General features: G+C 33.5%; 1 protein-coding gene and 1 long non-coding RNA gene across 2 annotated transcripts; one reads left to right on the top strand and one right to left on the bottom strand.

Moving 5' to 3' along the window:
- Positions 1-10,879: 10,879 nt before the first annotated feature.
- Positions 10,880-13,489, bottom strand: LOC148207265 (uncharacterized). Its single transcript, XR_015788066.1, has 3 exons — positions 13,311-13,489; positions 12,702-12,746; positions 10,880-11,628 (listed from the first exon to the last, which is right to left on the bottom strand). It is a non-coding gene; the product is annotated as an uncharacterized LOC148207265 (long non-coding RNA).
- Positions 13,490-18,200: 4,711 nt separating this feature from the next.
- On the top strand, positions 18,201-20,109 carry LOC148207266 (exopolygalacturonase-like). Its single transcript, XM_088118452.1, has 4 exons — positions 18,201-18,404; positions 18,485-18,784; positions 18,932-19,450; positions 19,569-20,109. The coding sequence occupies exons 1-4, from the start codon at positions 18,270-18,272 to the stop codon at positions 19,827-19,829; spliced, it is 1,215 nt and encodes a 404-aa protein (XP_087974578.1). The 5' UTR covers positions 18,201-18,269; the 3' UTR covers positions 19,830-20,109.
- The last annotated feature ends 3,596 nt before the right edge of the window (positions 20,110-23,705 follow it).

Genomic DNA, 23,705 nt, shown 5'->3' on the forward strand with positions numbered 1-23,705 from the left:
TTGATCCCTAGGATCAAAAACTAATTTTTCATGAGAAATCTGAGGAGGTTCAAGAGGAATCATACCCGATTTAGTTGGTGGAGGCACACAACACTCTCTTATTCTCCTTCTCTTGTTTTGGCTTGGAGGAAGATGAACTTCCATGGTTCTTGATCTTGCTTCACGATCGACACGAAAATCTCTCCAATAAACCCTAAATATGCCGAAAAAGAGAGAGATGAGAGAGACTTGAGATTCTTTAAGATTTCTTGAGATAAGATTTGAAAACAAATGAGAAAATCTTGGTGAAAATCGTGAATGAGGTGTTTTGAAATCCTAGGGCTTTTTGTTTTATGTTTTAAAAACATATTAAAAATATAATGGGTTTAAAATTAGGCCTCTTTTTGATTTAAAAACAACCCAAAGCCCATTTAAACATAACCCACATAATGCCCACGAAAGCCCTAATCCGTAACTCAAAAAATCAATTTTTTCTCTTAAATTGCACCTAGTGCAATGTTAACGAGGGTCGGATCTTGATCCTATAAAATTCAAATGCAAAAAAAAAAAAAAGTTAGATTTGGAATCTACACAAAAAAGCCTTGAAGAAAATGTAAAAATTTCGCAAAAAGAAAACAAAAAACATTTTACATAAAAACACCCCCCCAAACAGTTCGAGAGATTGTTTCCACTGTTTTCTCACGGGTCTTTCAGTACTACAGAGGTTTTTACCTCTGCCAATATACTCACCATAATATTTCTTGACCCGATGCCCATTTATCTTAAAGATATTACCTTTGGAACGCTTAAGTCCACCGCTCCATATGGATAAACATGTTCAACTACGAATGGGCCCGACCATCTAGACTTAAGCTTACCTGGAAACAACTTTAATCTAGAGTTAAAAGGCAAAACTAAGTTTCCAAGTTCTAAATTCTTGTCCATTATCTTTTTATCATGCCACTTCTTAGTTTGTTCTTTGTACATCTTGACATTCTCATAAGAAAAACTGGCGAAATTCATCCAACTCATGTAACTGGTGAATTCTCGCTTCACCTGTAGCAACATAATCAAAATTTAGTTTCCGCGTAGCCCAATATGCTCTATGTTCTAATTCTAACGGAAGATGACATGCTTTACCAAAAACAATGCGATATGGGGACATGCCTAACGAAATTTTATAAGGAGTTCTATACGCCCACAAAGCATCATCGAGTTTAATAGCCCAGTCCTTCCTATTTACATTCACGGACTTCTCTAAAATTGACTTTATTGCCCTATTTGATACCTCTGCTAGTCCATTAGTTTGAGGGTGATATGCAGTAGCAATCTTATGGTGAATGTTATACTTGTTAGGCAAATTACATACTACCCTATTCAAAAGTGCGTGTCTTCATCACTAATCAAGCATCTAGGTGTACCATATTTAGTGAAAATAAACTTTTGCAAGAAGAGAGAAACTACCTTGGCATCGTTAGTAGGGGTGGCAAAAGCCTCAACCCATTTCGAGACATAATCAACAGCCAAGAGAATGTAATTCGTACTGAATGAAGGTGGGAACGAACCGATGAAGTCGATGCCCCAAACATCGAAAAGTTCAACATCCAATATGGGTTTAAAGGCATCTCATGCTTCCTTGTCAAGTTACCTGATCTTTGACAACGGCCAACCCCTTGAGCAAATATGTGAGCATCTCGGAATAGGGACGGCCAGAAGAAACCACTTTGGAGGACCTTTGTTGCAGTCTTACGTCCAGAAAAATGCCCACCATATGGTGATTTGTGGCAAGCCTATAAAATCTCCTTTTGTTCATGCTCAGCAACACACCTGTGAAGAATATTGTCAGGTCCTAATTTAATCAAGAAAGGTTAATCCCATCTATAAAACCTAACATCATGAAGAAACTTCTTTATTTGGTGCTTACTCAAATCATTAGGAATTATTTTGCTCACCAGATAGTTCGCATAGTCAGCATATCAGGGACTTCAAAAATAGCTAAAAGATACTCATCCACAAAATGCTCTTTAATCTCACAACTATCATGCTGTAAAGAAGACTCTAGCCTAGATAGATGATCTGCTACTTGGTTTTCTGTTCCTTTTCTATCTTTATCTCTAAGTCAAACTCTTGTAGCAGCAAGATCCATCTAATCAACCTAGGCTTAGCTTCTTTTTTAGCAAACAAGTATTAAGTGCAGAATGATCAGTAAACACTATCAATTTAGTCCCAATCAAATATGAACGAAACTTATCGAATGCGAAAACAAACACCAAACGTTCTTTCTCAGTCACAGTATAGTTCAACAGACTACTATTTAAGGTTTTACTTGCATAATAAATAGGATGAAGAATTTTACCTTTTCGTTGACACAACATCACACCTACAGCAAAATCACTTGCATCACACATTCGTTCAAATGGCAAGTTCCAATCTGGTTCAATTATGATAGGTGCTGAGCTAAGTGCATTCTTAAGTGTCTCAAAAGCTTTCAAACAATGTTCCTAAAAAACAAAGGGTTGATCCACTTCCAACAACTGACACAAAGGTTTAGAAATTTTCGCAAAATCTTTTATAAAACAGCGGTAGAAACCCACGTGTCCTAAGAAACTTCTAACACCTTTTACAGTTGTAGAAGGGGGTAGTTTGGCAATCACATCTATTTTGGCGCTATCGACCTCAATTCCTTTTTCTGAAATTCTGTGACATAAGACTATACCTTCACGTACCATAAAATGGCACTTCTCCCAATTAAGCACAAGGTTGGTCTCTTCACACCTTTTTAAAACATTCTCTAAGTTCTCTAACAAACATCAAACAACTCACCAAACACAGAAAAATCATCCATGAAAATCTCTATCGTGCTTTCTATCATGTTTGAAAAATAGCGGTCATGCATCTCTGAAGGTAGCGAGAGCGTTACAAAGATCGAACGGCATCCTCCGGAACGCAAATGTCCCATAAAGACACGTGAACGTGGTCTTTTCTTAAGGAACCTTCAGGATAATAGAGACAACTCTTACTCCAAAACTTACAACCCTAGATGGCAGTAGCACCCAAATTTTTAGTAGTGCTATAATGTAAGTGACGAATTGTAGCCAATTTGCACCACTATAGTGTTATGGTGTAGGTCAATAGAAAAAAACTGGTCAATTGCCCTCTATAATTATGATATGGTGAAGGTTAATAGAAAACTGAATGGCCAATTGACCAAATATAGCGGTATGGTAAAGGTTAATAAAAAATTAAGAATTGCCCCCATACAATGGTATGATGAAGGATAATAGAAAAATGAATGGGCCAATGGCCTTGATATAGTGATATGATTAAGGTTAATAAGGATAATTTCATCTCAAATTTCGAGTATGAGTGAAAATAAAAAGTGGCATGTTAGGTTTTGGAATGATAATTAGGTCAAAGACATTGGGTAGTGGTTGAACTAGTATGATATGGAATTTAATGACAATGAAATTTCAGACAAAAATGGTCAAGGTGGAGATCTTAACATCAAAAGAGAGCTCAATATAGAACTCTTGTAGTTGTTCGAGAGACCATGAGGGCATTCACATTTTTTACTTTTTTCACTTTTTTTTTTCATTTTCATTTTTTTCCTCATTCTTTTTTCTTTCTTATATAGACGTGACTCTACTTTGCTTAAACACAATTTAAATCAACATATATTTGTTTAGTAGGGAAAATGAGGCTGAGTTAATTTAACTATCTAAAAACATTCGTTATAAAATGTGAAGAGTAATTTTAGGACTTTAAAGATACATTTTTTATAAAAGAAGTGAGACATGAGAATCACAAAGACTAAAGACTCAATTTATTTATATTTTACAAAACTAACTAGTAAGTTTTGTGTCTTTTTTCTAAGTCATCAAAAGAAAAAAAATCAATTGTCATGCACAAACAAATGATGAACATATATAAAAAAAATTAAATAAAAGTGAAAGAAAAGCACCAACATGTTTACAAAAGATTATCGTAATTAAAGGTATAAACAAATAATGTAATACTCATATGAATAATCCCTTACTACAACGCGTGTGGCGAGGCTCTACTATCCTCGATTCTTTCTTCATCGAATAAAAAATGGACGCACCCTTATCAACCTCCTGATTAGGGTTGACCTGAGTGAGGGATTTCATGTGCCTACACGAGAATCTAATACTCCACGAAGGCCGCCACTACTCATCCTTGATTCTAAACTTAATGGAAAAGCTCGAGTAGGAGGCTTGTGTACGTGTGTGTCAAAATAAAAATAAAATAAAGCCACATATAGAAAATAATACAAAAAATAAATTAGACCTGCTTAAAAGATGAAGTTCATTGTGGAGTGGTCAAACTCTCGCTACGAGTTTGCAACGTGGAGTGGCAGACTTTCTTCCTGAGAGGAGAAAATTGGAGTTGCCACCAGTCTTTATTTATAAGATGTGACTGACCACTCAAATGCATGGATAAATTGTTCTGAACAAAAAAAAAATTTGGGTTCGGAGGTCTTTTGTGTATAAGGAATGTATTAGTACCCGACAACACTCGTTCAATGAACGATAATTTATTTTCTCATATACTAAATCCGGTCTTATACAATTCATAACGTACATTAAACTTCCTATTATACCAGAGTACTCCAATTGAGACATACTATCACTCGTATTTAAATAAAATTGATGGCTAGCATCCAAATGTGTCTTTACAACTTTTATATCAAATTTCTTGAATTTTTCATGAATTCTATCGATATAATGTGACTGAGAAAGTGCTAATCCATCAGATGTTCTATGGGTCTTGATTCCCATGATAACATATGCGACACCCATATCTTTCATTTCAAACTTTCTAGTCAATATTTGTTTTGTAGCTAAAATAATTTTTTTTGTTGCTACCAATTATTAACATATCATCAACATACAAACATACAATTACCAACGCCGTTTGAGTTCCTTTAACATAGACATATTTGTCACATTAATTGATTTTAAACATATTTGTTATCATAACATGGTCAAACTTTTCATGTCATTGCTTGGGCGCCTGTTTCAAACCATAAAGAGATTTGACTAGTTTGCATACTTTCTTCTCTTGTCTAGAAACAACAAAACCATCGGGTTGTTCCATATATATTTCTTCCTCTAAGTCACCATTTAAGAAAGTCGTTTTTACGTCCATTTAATGTGTTTCAAGGTTGTATAAAGCTGCGAAGGCGATTAACATGCAAATAGAAGTAATTCTACTAATGGGTGAATATGTATCAAAATAATTCAACCCTTCTTTTTGTTTATAGTCTTTTGCTACAAGGCAAGCTTTATACTTATCAATTGTTCCATCTACTTTCATTTTCCTCTTAAAAATCCATTTACAGCCCAATGGTCTAGAACCAGAAGGAAGATTAACCAATTGGTTTTGCATAATGGTATCAATTTCACTTTGTGTAGCCTATTTCCAATATGGTGCTTCTAGAGAAAAAATTGCTTCAGCAAATGTTTGAGGTTCATTTTCCAACAAATATGTTAGAAAATCTGCGCCAAAAGTTTTTTCAACTCTTGTTCTCTTACTACGTCTCGGTTGTTGTATCTCATCCAAATTTTCTTGATTAGATGATGATTCATGTGTCATTTTCCTTATATTTGACTCATTTTTCATATTATAAGGAAACATATTTTCAAAGAATCAATGATGCACTCCTTGACTCAATAATTGTTTTTGCATGTATGTCATAATTTCCTGAGTTATATACAAGAAACCGAATTGCATACCTAATAAACACACAGTCAGCTGTTTTTGGCCCTATTTTAACCATTTTAGGTTTAGGAATCGCCACCTTGGCCAAACACCCCCACACTTTCATAAATTTATAAGTCGGGTTTTCGTCCCTTCCATAATTCATATGGAATTTCTTGTGTTTTCTTATATGGAATTCTATTAAGGATGTAATTTGCTGTAAACAACGCTTCCCCTCATAAATTTTGTAGTAATCCTGAACTAATCAACATAGCTTTCATCTTTTCTTTCAATGTTCGATTTTTTCGTTCTACTATGGCATTTGATTGAGGAGAATAAGGCGCAGTAGTTTGATGTACAATTCCATTTTCTGAACAAAAACCTTCAAAAGCTGATTCATAATCTCCCCCTCGATCACTTCAAAAGATTTTAATCTTTTTGCCTAGTTGATTTTCCACTTCAGTCTTGTAGTGTTTCAACACTTAAATGACTTCATCTTTACTTTTTAACAAATATACATGAGAGTACCTTGTATTGGCATCAATAAATGTTATAAAATATTTTTTACCTCTTCTTGTAGGAAAAAATTTCAAATCACATATATATGAATTAATTCAAGAGGTTTAATTTCTCTTTCCACTAAATGAAATGGAGGTTTCGTCATCTTTTATTCAACACATATTTCACATTTTTTATTATGATCAAATGTGAAATTATGTATTAAATCTATATTGCACAATTTATTTAAAGTTTTGTAATTAACATGGCCCAACCGCTGTTGCGCCTCTACTTAATAGCTCGAGGGTAAGTGTAAGTGCACACTGTCATAAGTAATACTATGAAAATATTCCAAGTTCATCTCAACGAGACTAGTTTTCTTTTAAAAATTGATTTTGTAAATTGCTTAAATGAGTAATCGAGTTTGGGATAAAAATTGGTGAAATTGTTGGGAACGCAATTTAAGAACACAAAGATTAAAAGGTCAACCCCCTACTAAGATTTAGTTCTAAAAAGATTAATTACACCTACCAAATGTGCCTGTAATTATGCTCAATTTATGCAAACTGGTTCAACTCCTATTCCATACCGCTTTTGGTTTGTTTAGAAGCTTAGGTTAGCATTTACGTATGTCTATGAAACTCTAGAAGCCTAAATAAATCAAATTCTAACTTATGTTTAATGGGTAAGAGAGTCTATGTCTAGGATATTGTTTTAGTTCTTATGTCTAAGTACCTTCCCGTTTTACCTTGATTAAATCCGTTTGACTCTAACCTTTTCAGAGTTAAATTGAAACTAGTGTGATTTAACAAGTGGTCAACATGAAAATCAACTGGATAAATTGTATTAATCAAGATAAGCAAAGAGAGCATAATACGTCGTGCTCACTGATAGATGTAATTTAAAATAGATGAACTAAACCATTCGTAGGAGGGTTGAAGAGATAATTTAGCTACTCATTGAAGTAAAAGAAATACAATAACAAAAGAATGCATTTTCATTAAAATTGGAAAGAAAGTACAAAATTGAAACAAGTTGAATTATAATAAAATAAACAAAGAATAATTGTAGAAAAATAGTTGAAAAACAAAACTTAAATAAAAACTACTAAACTAAAATTAATAACAAGGTGGAAAAGAAAAACTAAAGTATCGAAAATGAAGTGTATTGAAGTGATCCATGGAAGCTCAATTTATAGGCTTGGGAGGTAACAAAGTGTTGAGAATTTCATGGGAAATGGGTAGCCACTAATTGTTGTAGAGATCTTAGGAAGTAAGACTAAATGTTGGACCAATACTTGGTCAAAAGTGGTTACGTTTTGATAATCAGGGTATCAAATGTGGCTGAAGCATTGTAAAGCTAGATCTTTCAAGGTAATGTGGCTGGCACATTCCTCTAGTAAGCTGGGAAATCTTCGCGTGCAATGTGCCTGACGCATTTTGATCATCAATCTTCAATTTTTCCTTACAAAATAAACCTATTTACACAATTAACCTTCATTTACCTATAACTAAATGCCCAAGTCCTTAATCACAAAATATGCACATTTTTTGCCAAGATAGGTGTATGATCATACACTTTTCATCCTAAGTAACTCTCAACTAAGCATGAAAACCTTTTTTTTTTTAGCCTTTAATCAAGGCTTATCAACCGCCCATGCCAAATATCAGAAAAGTCAATCAAGTAAACAGAAGAACCATTCTTATTATTAATAGTTGGGGACTTTGGTACAACAGTCATTACATTAATCTTGAATTTACCATCACTTAAGTAAGTTTTCTCCACATAGACGTCATGTTTACGAAGTACAAATTTATCGGAAACAAATACCAGTTTGAACCCATTTTTTCTATGAAGAGAACCAGACACTAGGTTCTTGTGAATGTCGGGAACATGAAGCACTTCATTAAGGGTCAGTTCTTTGCCAAAAGTCTTTTTTAGCACCACTTTTCCTCGTCCTTCAACTTTGGAACTTGAAGAATTACCCATGTAAAGTTGTTCTCCATTTCATGTTGATGTATGAGTAGAGAAAATCCACTTATTTGCACACATATGACGAGTGCCTCCAATGTCTACCCACCATTATTTGGTATTGCCTACCAAGTTACATTTAGACACTAGAGCAGATAAATCAATGTTAGCAACCCCATCAGAAAGATTATCCATTTCTGTTACATGTGGTTGAGCATTTGATTTCTTCTTCTAGAAAGACTTTGGCTTTCAACAATCTTTGGAACGATGTCCAGGTTTTCGACAGTTATAACAATTGCCATTGAACTTCATGCCTTTGTTATGTGGCTGACTTGGACCAGCCCCAGAAAACTTCCACTTCTTATTATTGGCATTAGAAGATCCTTCTACAATATTGGCTTTTGAGATCATAGGATCATTGGCTCCATTTTCTATCTCAGGTTTCTAGCTATCCCCCTCAATTCTTGAGATAATTTTTGAAGTCTCTCCATGATGGAGATAACTTCTCAATTATCGATGCAACCTGAAAAGATTCACCAACAGACATTTTTTCAGCATGCATCTCATGTAAAATGACTTCAAGTTCTTGAATCTGGCTTATCACAGTTCTGGAATCAACCATTTTATAGTCCTGAAATTTTCCTACTATAAATTTCTTTGATCCAGCATCTTTCGTTTTGTATTTCTTCTCTAGCGATTCCCAAACACTTTTCGCCGAATCAACCCCACTATAAACATTGTAGAGTGTGTTGTCCAGCATGTTCGAAATATAGTTGCTGCACAAATATTCTATATGTTTTCATGCATCGAGTGCAAGCAACTTTTCTTTGTCAGTCTCACCTTCATCCAGAATAGGAGCATCTTCTTTGAGAAATCTTGCCAAACTCAACATTGTGAGATACAACAACAGTTTTTGCTGCCATCGTTTGAAGTTATTTCCATTAAACTTCTCAGGCTTTTCCACTATAAATTTCCGATATCATCGAAGACATTCTGTGAATTAATCAGAAACGTTTTCATGAAATTTTATATAAACAAAATAAATAATTTTACTGAACAATTTATCTTAAAAAGAAACACTCGATATATAGACTTAAATTAAATTGTGTGCGACAGAATGTAGTAGAACTTATTTTTTAATTAAAAAAAGATTTTGGGTGAAATAAACACACAACAGCGAAGGAACACCCAAATTGAAAACAAAATTAAACTTTGAAAATAATCTGGACACGCTAAACGGAAAGTAATCATGAAAGATAATAATTAAAAAAATAAACTTACTGAATAAACTTATGAAAACAAAAACAGCAATATCTTGAAATACTTACACGAACAGAAAGAAAATTAAAACAGAGTAACAAAAGTAAGATCAGTATTCAAAGAACCATGCAATTGAGAAGGAACTCAAAGCAACAGACTTAAAAAGAGAAATTAAAACAACACCCAACCAAGAGATCTAAAATAGAATCAAAACCGATAAATATAAATAAATATTGGACCAACACCAATACTGATTTAAGTAAGCAAAATTTACAAACAATAAAGATGACAGAGCCAGAATTTACAAATAGAGAGAAAAAATATTACAACGTATAAAGTCACGATGAAGAAAATAGGATTGATAAACATGAAATTCACATGAATTAAGACACAAATTAGAGAGATATATAAACAAAGAATATGAAAAAATTTGTCTTAAGACTGTTAGATATTATGTAGACAATTTTAAGGAAACACGAAAATAAACAATTCGAACCCAATGTAGCGTTGTTCCTTAAGACAAATTTGTTCTCTCTATGGTGCTCAAGGTTTCATAAACAATTGTCTCCCAAGATAGGACGAGTATACCAACCAATGAATGCAGTACTTCACGCACAGGACTAAACGAACTCAAAGTATTTAAGTACTCGTACAGAAGTAAAAATATAGAATATTTTGAGGGATGAGTTTTTTCTCATCCAAAACTGAAAAAAACCACAGTTTATAAATTATTTGTGGCCATTCAAATAGTTACATCTTTTCGTAATCCTTTACAAAAGACACGTCCTATCACCAAAAGTTGTGTTTCTTTATTCTATCAAAAATTAATTTTATTCAAAAAAATTGAAAGACCATAAAGCAACGAACCAAGAGAAAAAATGACAAAAGGGAGCAAACCTTGAGAAAGAGAGAAAAATTGAAGGTACTGGACCTCTCTTTGTGATCTATCCCCAAAACCTAGCCACCAAGCTACTATTTAGGATGAATTCAAACTCACCACTTTTCTAGGAAAAGATCAACCAATAAATTAAATGACAAAAATATTTTTTTATTAATTGGTGGAATGTTTAAAAAATGAAAAAAACAGTATTATGATTTCAAATATTAATTAAAAGATTTGATTTTTACCGAATTTTGTTAAATTAAATTAACACTTTTCCAAATGAGAAAATTTTTATTTTAACATAAAAATTCACATTTAATGAAAAAAAATCTTTTTGATTTTATTACTTTTTTTATTTTATTCAACAAGATTTGATTTGGATAAATATAAGGAAATCGATACTTAAACTAAATACTTTTTAATTTTTAATTTTTTCTTGATAAAACACACAAAAAGGAAAAATTTACTATAAAATTAAACAAAAATTCTACAAGAAAAAACTATTACAAATCAAATAAAGAAAAACGAATGATAAAATTGAATACTATAAAATTTAGGGTCTATATATATGACAATAATGGTTTCTTTTTATTGCCCAGGTTCTGTAAAAAATTAAGGTCAGCAAAGTCAACTTCAAGAATATAAATGCACATCGGCTACTCCAGTAGCAGTCAAACTTATTTGCAACAAAAACATACCATGTGAGGGTGTGGAAGTTGCTCATACCGACCTGACGTATAGCGAAAGTCGAAGTTCGATTACATCACAGTTTGCAAATGTGAAGCCACCACCGTTTCTGGAAGCAAAACCCTAAAATCTACGTTGAAGTTACCCCTTTTGATGGTCCATCAACTAATTAATCTTCTCTAGAACTGCTTGTATCTTCTCAAAGTTGGCCTCAATTTCGCGATTATTAACCATAAAATCAAGGAATTTGCCAAAGGATACACCAAAAACACATTCAGTCGGGTTAAGCTTTATCAAATATCGATGCAAAACTCTGAATATCTCAGCAAGGTCAGATAGGTGCGATCTTGACTGCTTGCTTTTGACAAACATATCATCTACATAATGACACAACCCGTCCCAGAACACCTACTGGTTCAAGAACAGACCGCGCCGGCCATGGACCCCACTAGGTGCAGAGTCTATAGTCGGAAAACTTCTAGACTTTTAAACCAATTTTTAACATCACTTCTATTCTTAAATTTCTTCTAGATACACTATTTAGGATTTAACTACAAATGATATGCAATTTCTTAACGACTCTGGGTGGCAGAAGCTGGTCCGTTCTCTCTTTGAAACTCAGATACAACCTGGGGGGAAAACAAAGGGGTAAAGAGTGAGCTGAAAAGCTCAGTGAGTGGTAAATTAATACAAAAAAAATAATATTGTAAAACTTCTTTCATAAACAACTGAAGTTTCGAAGTTCTGCAAAACAAACCTTATAAAACCGTTCTAATAAATATTCTCATTAAATCTCATAAAACTTGAGCAACTAAAACTCATAAAGACTTTCTCATAATAAACGTGTAACAGCACGCATTCTCTAAATAAATTTGGAAATCGTTCTCCTGAAACATTAAACAGAACTATGAAAACACTTTCTAATATCATATCAAACATTTTCTTTCAACCAATAAATAGGTTCAGAAAACTCGACACCACACATGTATCCACATTCTATTCTGGTCTACTAGCGTAGAGTAATCTCAATACGCAGAGCAGAATAATTCTATTTCTGGTCTACTGGCATAGAGTAATCTCAATATACACAGCAGAATAATTCTCTCAACACGTGGATTAAAATGGTCCCAAAGACCTTGTATTTCTGGATATACTGTAGAAACACATTCACATAACATACGGGTAATCACCTGGATACAATAACATGGTGGTTTTGAAAATTTCTTTCTCAATCTCATAAACTTTTCTAAATTTCTTCTTTTCTTCTTTCTGAGAACTTTTCTTTCTTTCTGAAACCATTTCTGAAATATTTTTTTCTAAACACATTTCATGAAATTCTAAACTCATTTTCTGAAATCTCTTTCTAAATAACATTTCATAAGCTTTAAACAATTCTTTAAACTCGTGAGCATTTCTGAATTCTCATAAACATTTCTAAATTCTCGAAAAAACATATTTTCTTTCATTCTTAGCAGAAATACTACATCATACATAATATATGTACTTTCTTGAAATTCTATCATGATATACTTCTAAAAACATTTCTAAAATAAACCACCCACAAATTCCAATAATACTATCCAAAACATTTAATAAAATAACCACTCACAAATTCCAATAATAATATCCAAAGCATTTAATAAAGTAACCACTCATAAGTCAATAATAATATCCAAAAACGTTTAATAAAACAACCACTCACAAATCCTTTAAGGGAGTCGTACGCTGTTTCAAATTTCCGCTTGACCTGAAATATTGATTTAATACCAAATTATTTCACTTAATTCCAATTTCAACATAACTTAATTCAAACTTTAATCACAATAACTTCAAAATAACCCAATTACCCAAATTCCCCATTCGCTCTCTTCATTAAAAACTCACTACTTTTTCTTCTTACAAGTGGGTCCCACCAAACCCATTAAATTTCTCTTTCTCCCACTCTATTTCACGCAAATAGCCCAATTTTTCCAACATTTTTCTTCTTTTTTTTTTTTTTATTTAATTTAAAAACCACACTCTCTCTCCTCTACTATTGATCATCTTGTTCCTTGACCCAAAACCACCGTACCATGGCTTCTTCCCCTCCATTTCTTTTTTTTAGCTTCTTCTGCAAACTATACCAATCCAGATATGTGACCAAAACGCATAAATTGAAGCTAACTCATCGATACGCATATTCACATAAACCAGAAATCCAAGTTCGACACCTATTTCAAGAGATTTCTTAGGCAAAACAACAAAGCCATAGACTATTTCTCTTCAACCTCTATTTCTTCCCAAACCTTCAAATAAAAATAACTTTAATTACCACTTCTAAGGTTGGTTCTTCAATCCGGCTCACAATCACCATCAATTTCTTCCTCTTCCTTATGTTTCGGTTGAAAACGCCAAGATCCCCTTTTCTTCCTCCTTCTTCCTTTTCGTTCTCTTTCTTTTCCTTTCCTCTTCTTTTTTTTTATCTAATTTTCCTACCACCACGTGTCCTCTTACACCACACACACTTGCACCCTATTTTTTTTTTCAATTTCCCAATTTCTTTTTAAACACAAAAATAAAAATTCATTTTTTTCTTTTTTTTATCCAACGACCAAAATGCCCTTATTCCAATTTTTCTTATTATTTATTTTTTTTAACTCCAAACGGTCCTTACACATAAACTTCCATATTACGCTTAATCTGCTTTTCAAATATTTTGTACCACTCTTTGGTAGATCACACATGCGTTCTTCAGGCTAAACAACATGATCTTATAACAGTACAAGCACTATTCAATTATGAAGAAGGTATGTACTTAATCAAGGATGTGCATCTTAATTTGATAATAAATGGACTGGGCTTCCATATAGATGAATAGTTCGTGCCTAGTTGTGGCGTCTACGAGCTAGTCAATCCTTGGAATTGGAAAGCAATGCTTTGGGCATGCTCTCTTGAAATTGTGAAATCCACACACATTCTCCATTTTCCGTTAGATTTCTTGACTAATACTACATTAGATAGCCAGTCGAGATAGATAACTTATTCTATATATTATGCTTTAAGCAATTTTTTCACTTCCTAAAAAATTACATCTCTCATATCTCTATTTACAAGCCTCTTTTTGGCTAAACAGGTTGGAACCATGGGTCGATGGAGGCGGTGCACCATAACCTTTGGATCAATGCCTGACATGTCCTCGTGAGACAATTCAAAAACATCTGAATTAACTTCGACGAAGTTAATGAGTTTCTCCCTCTTAGTGGCCCCCATCTTGGTATCTATGATGACATGCGACTCAGGGCTAAGTAGGGAACAAGCTCCAACTTTTCCACATAAGTAGATGCTCTTGTCGAGGTGCTTGTTCATGGTTGGCCTTCTCGGAGATCGCGTGCATGACGGAGTCTTTGAGAGCAGTAGTGTAATATTCACGTGAAGTCTTTAGCTATCCTCTAATTATCCCAACACCACTCGGTGTCGAATAATTCAGGATCTGGAAGCCGCAATACTTCCCTTCGTCACGCTTGTTGGGATCTCCTATGAGCTTGTCAGGACGTTTAAACAATTTTTCCATCCTTGTTTCTTCTATATTAGTCCAGAACTGTGACATAGGGATGGTAGTAGGAGTGTATCTTTCGTAAGGTGAGCTCCTACTTGTTCCAAAATCTGAATGTTTGTAATCAGTGTGATGTTATAAGGTTTGGAAGGCATATCCCCTATCCTTAGATTTGGAGTCAAAGTTGCCCTTTTCAGGGCGACTTGATTTCTTCTAGTCAGGATTCTTCTCTATCCGACCTGTTTTTGTTTGAGCTATACTCGTGTCTATCAATAACTTTCTTGGCCTTTTGTAAGACCTCAGCAAATGTTGCAGGGGCTTCTTCTCCCAATCTGACTACAGTTAAAGTCTAGTCTGCCAGGCTTGTTAGGAAGTAACACATTGCTGAGTCGTCTGAGTAATATATGACCTTGAGTTGTTCCTCTTGAAACTAGGCCACATACTCCTTCAACGTATCATTCTCCTTCTGCCTGATGGTGACAAGGTGAGTCGTTGTTTTTGTATCTTAATGTCAATAAGATAATTGGCTAATGAGTTCTTTCCTCAGTAGACTTTAGGTCGAGATTGACCTTGTTGGCAACTTTTGGTACTAGAGCTATGCACTCCCAATTAAGGCAATCTGAATGGCACGATATTTGATGGCATCAATGCTACCTGGAAGTCTATGAGATCCTCAAAGAGCTCAACGTAGTCCTTCAAATCCGTCATAGGGATTCATGGTGGGCGTCTTAAACTTGCTCAGAATTAAAGCATCTAAGACATCTAGACTAAATGGTGATTTGCCTGGCTCGCCATTGTTGGAAATACATTCCTTCTTCTCGCATTTCTTCTTAAGGGCTTCGACCTGAGCATCAAACTTGCTTTTCATATGGTCACACTATTTCCTGGTGATCAATGCTTGAGGCTCGATCAGTGTGTACTTGGATTGAACCTTGTTGTTGAGCTTGTTACGCAGGTCGCTCTGTGAGACATTCCCTCCATTTACAACGAAATTCTCATCTCGCACCTTGTAGTTGAAATAATTTCGTAGGTTGTGCCTTCCATACAACTATCTATACCCTGGAGATGGGATGGGTGTCTTCCAATTACCAGATGTTGATTGTAGTCCCCAGCTTCATTACGTCGTTCCACTTGGGAAGGACACTATTCATCCTCATCTTGGATCCAATAATGAGTCCCGTCCTGGTCACATCGACCAGGTTATTGTAGAGTTCTTCATGGCTCAAACTCCAGCAAACATATCGTCTAACTCGACCTGCATTGCTGCTAAAGTGTCGGGGTTAGCCTGACGAAGAAGCTTCCATTCGGTCTTTTTAGTGCCCCTTCCACGGGTTCGATGCGAACATTTGGTCCGGCGGGGTGGAAACGGTGGGAGTGCGTTTCGAGTAGACTTACAACGTTAGTCACCTGCTAATTAGACCCGAGCTCAATCCTCTCCTCCTTTAGAGGTTCCCTCATGCTGAGGGTTAGAAGTATCGCACAACGATTGGGATGATTAGAATCAGTTGACATGGCTGGTGCCATTTTAACTCTAGTTAGGAATGACTTAAAATGTCGATAGTGCCCACAAACGGCACCAAATGTTTATACGAAAAGTTGAATAAGGTCCAACCTGGTCAAGGTATAATTGGTGGAATAGCCGAAAGACCCATATGTGGAATGACCTTGCACAAGATATGCAAACACTCCGAAGCTTAGGTCAGTATAAACTCGAATTTAATAAGGAGTTCGAGATGGAATTCGATACCTGATGCAGGAGTGAGGCCCCCTATTTATAGGTTGGGGATCCGACATGCAATTATTCATATCGGCCCGAAGGTCGGACATGTTGGGTGGTGCTGTTGATCATACCTCCTAATCGTTTGTCATCCCACAAAATTCTTACTTCCTACCTTTGCAACTAAGTATACACCCGTACTCACCTTGAGCTCTTTCTGTTCTCCACATGGCATTACAATTTTCTCCCCAAACAAAATTAAAAGTTTAAATTAGTCCAAATCTTTGCAAAAATTATGTTTTCATTTTTCTATTTTTAAATTCTACTTAATACCTTGAATTTTCACAAATCTATTTGGAACAAAATGGTTAAATTTTCATATTGCATCGGATAAAAATGAGTTTTTTTTCCTTTTCTTTTTAGTATAAAACGTGAAGGTAGGAATTCAAAATATATGACCTTTTGGTTAAGTTGGAGATAGATGTCTTATCTAATTGAGCTAAGTTCAAGTTGATACGATAAAACTACATTTTAAGACAAAGTATGGGGATTTGTATTTGATGGTGTGTATATATTTAGTAATATTAATGGTAGGATAGTTGGTAATTTCAATATTTTTAATTATTCATATGAATGCTTCATTAATTAAATTAGTAATCTAAACAAATTTAAATAATATGTCGATAAGAAGGAAAAAGAGCTTTGACAGTAAAGTTTAGAGACTACCTCTTGCCCATATTTTTAGTAAGGTTATTGGTAGGATAATTGGTAAATTTAATATTTTTGAATTAGTCATATGAATATCTCATTAATTAACTTAGAAATCTAAAAATAAATAATTAGTCTAAGATTTACTTCAGAAAAATATTACGAATTTATAATAAGATTTTCCTAACTAGAAAAACAAGAAAAAAATTATAAATAGAAAACTATGATAAAATGATTCCCACGTTGGTGTTTAGACCTAAACTATCACATTCCTTTGCTTTCTAAATTTTTCACTGGCAGCCGCGTTGAGTTGGGAAAACCATATATATTAAGAGGTACTTAATTGGGTACGATTACTTGACTTTGTTAACTGGGTACCAATTATCATCCGTTGAAGTTTAGGTTTCGCATAAAATCTTATAGCATCTAAATTGAGACATCAAACAAGTTTTTGGAGCTGTTACTTGTCTAATTTGTCAAAGTTATAACTATATATTTTAACAATAGTTTTAGGTCCCACATGTTTTACGATATCATAAATCATATTATGTGTGTGTGAATGACTCTCCGATCCCGTGAGCAAGACTAATGACCGATCATGTTTTAATATTCATTCCTTCTATATTTTTTTTAGTAAAAAGCAAAGACGTACAAGGTGACTAATCGACGATATTTACTACCTAGATTTCAGTCTCCAAATTAGTTTTTTATGTTTTGTTTGTTGAGATCAATTGTTTATCAAAAGTCAATTTTGTTATTATTATGATTTATGTAGATTTTATATGAAATATCAAATAGACATCTTAATTATTTATATGTGATGTTATCGTTATTGTTTTAAATGTTAAAAGACTGTCTAAGTTAGTTAAAAAAGTCCGAGTTGTCATAAATATAGAACATTTGAATCAATGAAAAAAAAAGTTAAAATTTTAAATTATTGAAATAGGATTAGATATTTGAATAATTATAAATCAAATCCGCAATTAATTACTCATATTTTTTGTACACCACTTGTTACGTATTGTGCTATGTGGCCATGCAGGTTTGTCTCGGATACAAATTTACGGAATGAATTTTGTTGAAGTGACTAAGAGAAGTAGTCGTTCCAATAACAAAGCAAATGCCAATAATAGGCAAGCAATTGTTTAACTTCAACCTCTCAATGATTTTGATAAATTTAGCTCATAGGAATCGGGAGATAATTTCCAATAATGTTAATTTCTTCACATATATAAAGAGGAACATTCATACTAATTTCTAAGTTAGCAATTAGGACTAAGAGAAGATAAGAAGCTTAGAAGGCACATAAAGGAATGGGATTTATTACATCAAACTTTGTAGCGTTACTGTTATTGTTACTTTTAGCGTCTACTGCTAAATGTCAACCTGGTGCGGGTGTTTTTGATATACTCAAGTATGGTGCCAAACCCAACACTGATGTTACTCAAGTAAGTGTATATAATTAATTTGATAGACCATTTTAATTTATACAATAAACGTTTATTTGATGAAGTAATTCACTCTACAGGCTTTAGCAACTGCATGGAAAGAAGCATGTGCATCAATCACTCCAAGTAAATTACTGATTCCAAAAGGAATTTACCTATTAAGTGGAGCCAGCCTCAAAGGCCCTTGTAAGAGTCCTATTGAGGTCCAAGTAGATGGGATTTTACAAGCTCCGAGCGAAGTGAAAGGAGAAGGGTGGATTATGTTGGATTATATCGATCAATTGACATTGTCAGGCACTGGAACTTTTGATGGCCAAGGAAAAGCAGCTTGGGCAAAGAATGATTGCCACCAAAAGAAAGAATGCACCAAGCTTGCCATGGTAAGTGTTCAATCATTAAATAAATAAATATATATACATACATATACATTAATATAGCCTAATATCGTTTATTATTAAATATATGTAATCTCAATTAATTTATATACTTTTGACACTAAGAGCTTTTTATTTGTTCCAAATGAACAGAGTTTGAAGTTCAATTTCGTCACTAATTCAATAGTGAAGGATATAACTTCCTTGGACAGCAAAAATTTCCATATCAATGTTTTGGGCTGCAAAAATCTGACCTTCCAACATGTGACAATTACTGCACCAGGGAATAGTCCCAACACCGATGGAATTCACATTGGTTGTTCAGAAGGGATTAACATTCTTAATACAAAAATCGCAACCGGAGATGATTGTATCTCTGTAGGAGATACTAACAAACAAATAACTATCAGTGATGTAACTTGTGGACCAGGACATGGCATTGCCATAGGAAGTTTGGGCAAGTACACCAGGGAACAAGGTGTGGAAGGAGTTACAATAAAAAAATGCAAATTAATTGATACTACAAACGGTGTCAGGATCAAAACATGGCCGGATTCTGCTGGTTCATTCGGAGCATCAGACATGCATTTTGAAGATATTGAAATGGTTAACGTCAGTAATCCTGTCATTATAGACCAAGAATATTGTCCATGGAATCAGTGCAATCGAAAGGTATGTATTAAAATTGTACCTTATTTAGTTCAACTAATTATTAACTGAAAAATGTATTTAAAAAAACAGTGGAAAATTGAGTTATATATGACAATAATGTTTTCTTTTTACTGCTCAGGTTCCATCAAAAATTAAGGTCAGTAAAGTTAGCTTCAAAAATATCAAAGGCACATCTGCTACTCCAGTCGCAGTCAAACTTGTTTGCAGCAAAAGCATACCATGTGAGGGTGTAGAAGTTGCTGATATTGACCTGACGTACAGTGGAAGTCAAGGTCCGATTACATCTCAGTGTGCAAATGTGAAGCCCACCATTTCCGGAAAGCAAAACCCTAAAATCTGCGCTGAAGTTGCTCCTCTTGATGGCCCATCAACTGATTAATTGGTTCTACTGCCGAAGAGTTTCATGGAAAACCATTAGTCCATCTTTTTCCATAGCATTTTTATTTTTAGTTTTGAAAGTTTCCCATTTCGTGCATGCCATGGATCATGTGCATGCTTTTAATAATTTTGTTTGTATTTTTTATAGCAAAATCAATGCTCTCGAATGATAGTTACTACCTTGAGAGCAATTTAATGTTTTAAAATGAAAAAAAAAATTATATCTTTTCTATGTCAAAAGGAATAATCCCAAATTGTCAACTCAAATTTTTTTTTTTATACTTTTACAATGATTTTTGTTGAATAAGTTGTTGAATACTTTGGGAAAATTAGGATTTTTGACCCTCCTATAATTCAATTCGGATTTTTAACTACATTTATAAAAACTCTTATATGTATGTGTGATCCCTCCCAAGAAATTTTAACCCCTTTCAAGAATGTAAATGTCCGACATCTATAGATGTCTGGAATTTCAGATGCCCAGAATTTTAGATGTCTAGCATCTTTAGATAAGCACAATTTATAAGGATATCTCGGAATATTTGGATAGTCACGTTTGTTTTGCAGGATTTATTCTTGAGAATGTTTTAAATTTAAAAAATGTCCTATGAATATTTATATAATTTATAAATTAATTTAATATAATAGATTTATTTGAATTAATTTATTATATTTTATATGTTATTTTGTAGAACAAATTAATTCATATTAACTTATAACCATCGTCCAACAGCCCCACTAAGAATTCTAGGAAAGATTTTGGTCATCTGCTTCTGAGTGAGCTTCATGAAACCTGTGATTTTGGCCATGAAACCTGTGATTTTGCCCCCTTTCTAGTAGGTAACTCGTTCCCTGTGCCTTTGTTTCTATTGCGTTCTATCTCGTCAAAAAGATTAAGAAAAATCAGTCTAGCACAACCTCGACTAATAATCGAAAGACAGGATTGGGATGCAGGGAGGCTCAGGCAATCCATTCCTATCAATCATTCGTCAAGAAGCAGTAGAGAAAGAATTGTCTTTTGAAATCACTTTGTTTGTAATGAAAAGGAAAGCTGATAAGCAGGTTATTGCTGCTAGGTTGTCACAGCTTGGATGTTGTTCCATCTCCTCCTGTATATTTCATTTTCAACTTTAATACTTTTTCAAAAAGACAATCATATAATTTATGCTATCTTAGGTGCCTATCAGCACATTATATTTTTTAAGAGGAAAAATACCATAGGTATGTTGGTGGTAAAAAAAATGTTGCTTTAAAATTATATATTTATGATAATAAATATTATGAATAATGTAATTCCTTCAAAATATTAAAAATAAATGAAGGTTTATATAATTTAATTACAATTTATTTTACATGTAAATCTAATGTACAAATATACTAATAGCATAAAATTTTTTATTGGAGCATGAGTACATTGAATTATTTTAATTATAAATTTAAAATTTTAAAATAAAGAATTTTTTGAGGAAAAATTAAAAAAATTGATGAAAGAAAATATATGGAGAAAATAATGAAGGACAAAAATTGAAAAAAGTAGATGCTCTCAACACAGGAATCTTGGAAACCTATGTTTCAGAAGGGCATCCAAAACTCGTAAGATGTCTCCCGTATGGACATCCTAGGATACCCGGACATCTCAACATTCTCGAGTATCTTAGATTCTTGTCAAACAAACGTGGGAATCTAGATACTCGTCCATCATGAACCTCAAATTCCCACGAAACAAATGGCCCCTTAAAAGTTTCTTATTGTATGCTTTGATTTTACGGTACTAATTGTCATTTGCTATTTGCCATGTTGGATGAATATATATCATTTATCAATCATTTGAAGTAAAATGTAGGGAACCACTTTAGGTTATTGACAGTTTATGGTAGCTAATTGAAAATGGAAGCCATCCAACCAAAATAATAATATTTTCGGAGCTAACCTGAGCATAGTTCAACTAGTTAAGACGTATATTCTCTCGGAAGTTAGAAAAGTTAGAATCTCCACCGTGAAATATTGTGTGTATATGTGTGTGCATATGTATAGAGGATCCAAATATACTTTTGGTATTAGACACCATTTATTTGGAAATTTAAAATGAATAATCTGAATTAAAATTTTCTTATTATTGTCTTAACAATATAATGCCAGCAGAAGTCCAAGTATACACTAAGAGGTTATAGCAATTGATAAAGATGTCTCCATATGAATTGTTTTGTAACCAAATGTTCTCAATTTTACTCAATAAGTGAGTAACCGGTAACTCTCATGAGAGAGTTATTTTGGTATCATTAAGAAGAATTTGTTATTGTTTTGACTACCGTAGCTTGGGTTTACATGTGTATTCAATGCTGAATTATTGTTGTAATTTTGAGAATTAGTCATCTATGAGTATTATTTCAAACAGTATAAAACGTTCACTCATTTTAAGTATTTTAGGCTTGGTCGTTTAAGCACTGTTCGAGCATCAAGAACTTTCGAGGTCAGCAGCAAATTTCTCCTAATTTTCTTTATGGGTTGTAGTTTTCATTTGTTTTGGAACTATTTTATGATGTATTTGAGCTAAACCCTCTTTGGAGAGGTTAAATTCTTTTGCGTACCAACTTCATTTCTTGAGTATCAAAGCTCCTTCTACTGTTGAGTAAGGTTCATTTTTATTATTGAGTGTTCTTAAATGCTTGATCAACATACTTCAGCTCCTGGTGTTTTTATTGTTGGGAAACACATAGAAATATATGTCAAACTTTGATTGGCTTTAAGATCTTTATATCTACATAGAGCGTAAAGACGTAGAGATAAGATTTACCTAATATTTGTTTTAAAAACTGATTTTATTGTTTCTTGAAGTAACAGAAGTTGTAGGATAGAAAATTTGAGTGTTTCGGAAGATAATCGTGTCTGTTTGGCTGTAGCAGAAATTCGATGTTGGGCAGTGGGTATTAGCAATAACGTAGATATACCTCCCCTTTTATTTCTCTGAATCTTTTCTTGTAGATTGTTATGTGCTTATTTACATCCCTCTCATTTGCTTGCTGTTCAGTTACGTCGATGTTGTTGGATCGACATGACTATATTAGAGGGGATGAATAATATTGAAGATTAATTTACTAAACTTTTTCAATTTTAAGTTTAAATAAAATAATTAATTGAACTTTTTATGTCAAAATGATATATGTACAATTTATACTAACAAAAATATCATAAAACAAACATTCGAGATAAGCACAACAATTATTTGCAATAAAAGAAAATATACTTGAAAAATAAATTGCAATAAATAAAAAATATAGGTTACAAAAAATATTTATGCTGAGAGATTTATAGTGGTTTGGCCATCCCTCGACGTACTTCACTCCTTGAGAACCTCTCGAGATTTTCCACTAAACACAATATTTTTATGGGTTTAAGATCGCAAGCTCATTCCTTTTACGGATTCAAGACCAAACGTTACAAATCACTCTTTTTATGAGATCTAGAACTAAACCCAACTTTGTTCCTGTGATAAAGATCAAAAACCTCACTCTATTCTTTTTACCGGGTTCAAAAACTAAACCCAAATAAATGTGGAAATTAAGATTTATAATACACTAAAACTCTCCCAAATAGTAAATAAAAAGATGAAATCTCACAACACATAGATAAAAATTTTGCATGTTGATCGTTGGGACGGTTCATGCATGGTGTCATGTGTCGTGCTCCGATTGGCCTAAGATTTGAAATTATTAATATAATAAAAATTTCAAATATATCCATTTTAATACTGCCACGTGTCGAGTTGTGATTCGTCCCGACATCATAATTTTCATCACCACGTCAGCAAATATATCTGTTCAGCGCCATGTCATCATATCTTGATCATAAGATGTCACATCATCTTCCATGTTAGCTG

The sequence above is a fragment of the Momordica charantia genome, unplaced genomic scaffold, assembly GCF_013281855.1.
Source record: "Momordica charantia cultivar OHB3-1 unplaced genomic scaffold, Mcharantia_2.0 BLBB01000160.1, whole genome shotgun sequence".
Taxonomy (NCBI): domain Eukaryota; kingdom Viridiplantae; phylum Streptophyta; class Magnoliopsida; order Cucurbitales; family Cucurbitaceae; genus Momordica; species Momordica charantia.

Excerpts from the sequence above, each read along its gene's own strand:
- LOC148207266 (XM_088118452.1), top strand. The coding sequence starts at position 18,270 with ATGGGATTTATTACATCAAACTTTGTAGCGTTACTGTTATTGTTACTT. Across the intron at positions 18,405-18,484 it reads CCAACACTGATGTTACTCAA|GCTTTAGCAACTGCATGGAA; the intron begins GTAAGTGTATAT and ends TTCACTCTACAG. Across the intron at positions 19,451-19,568 it reads GGAATCAGTGCAATCGAAAG|GTTCCATCAAAAATTAAGGT; the intron begins GTATGTATTAAA and ends TTTACTGCTCAG.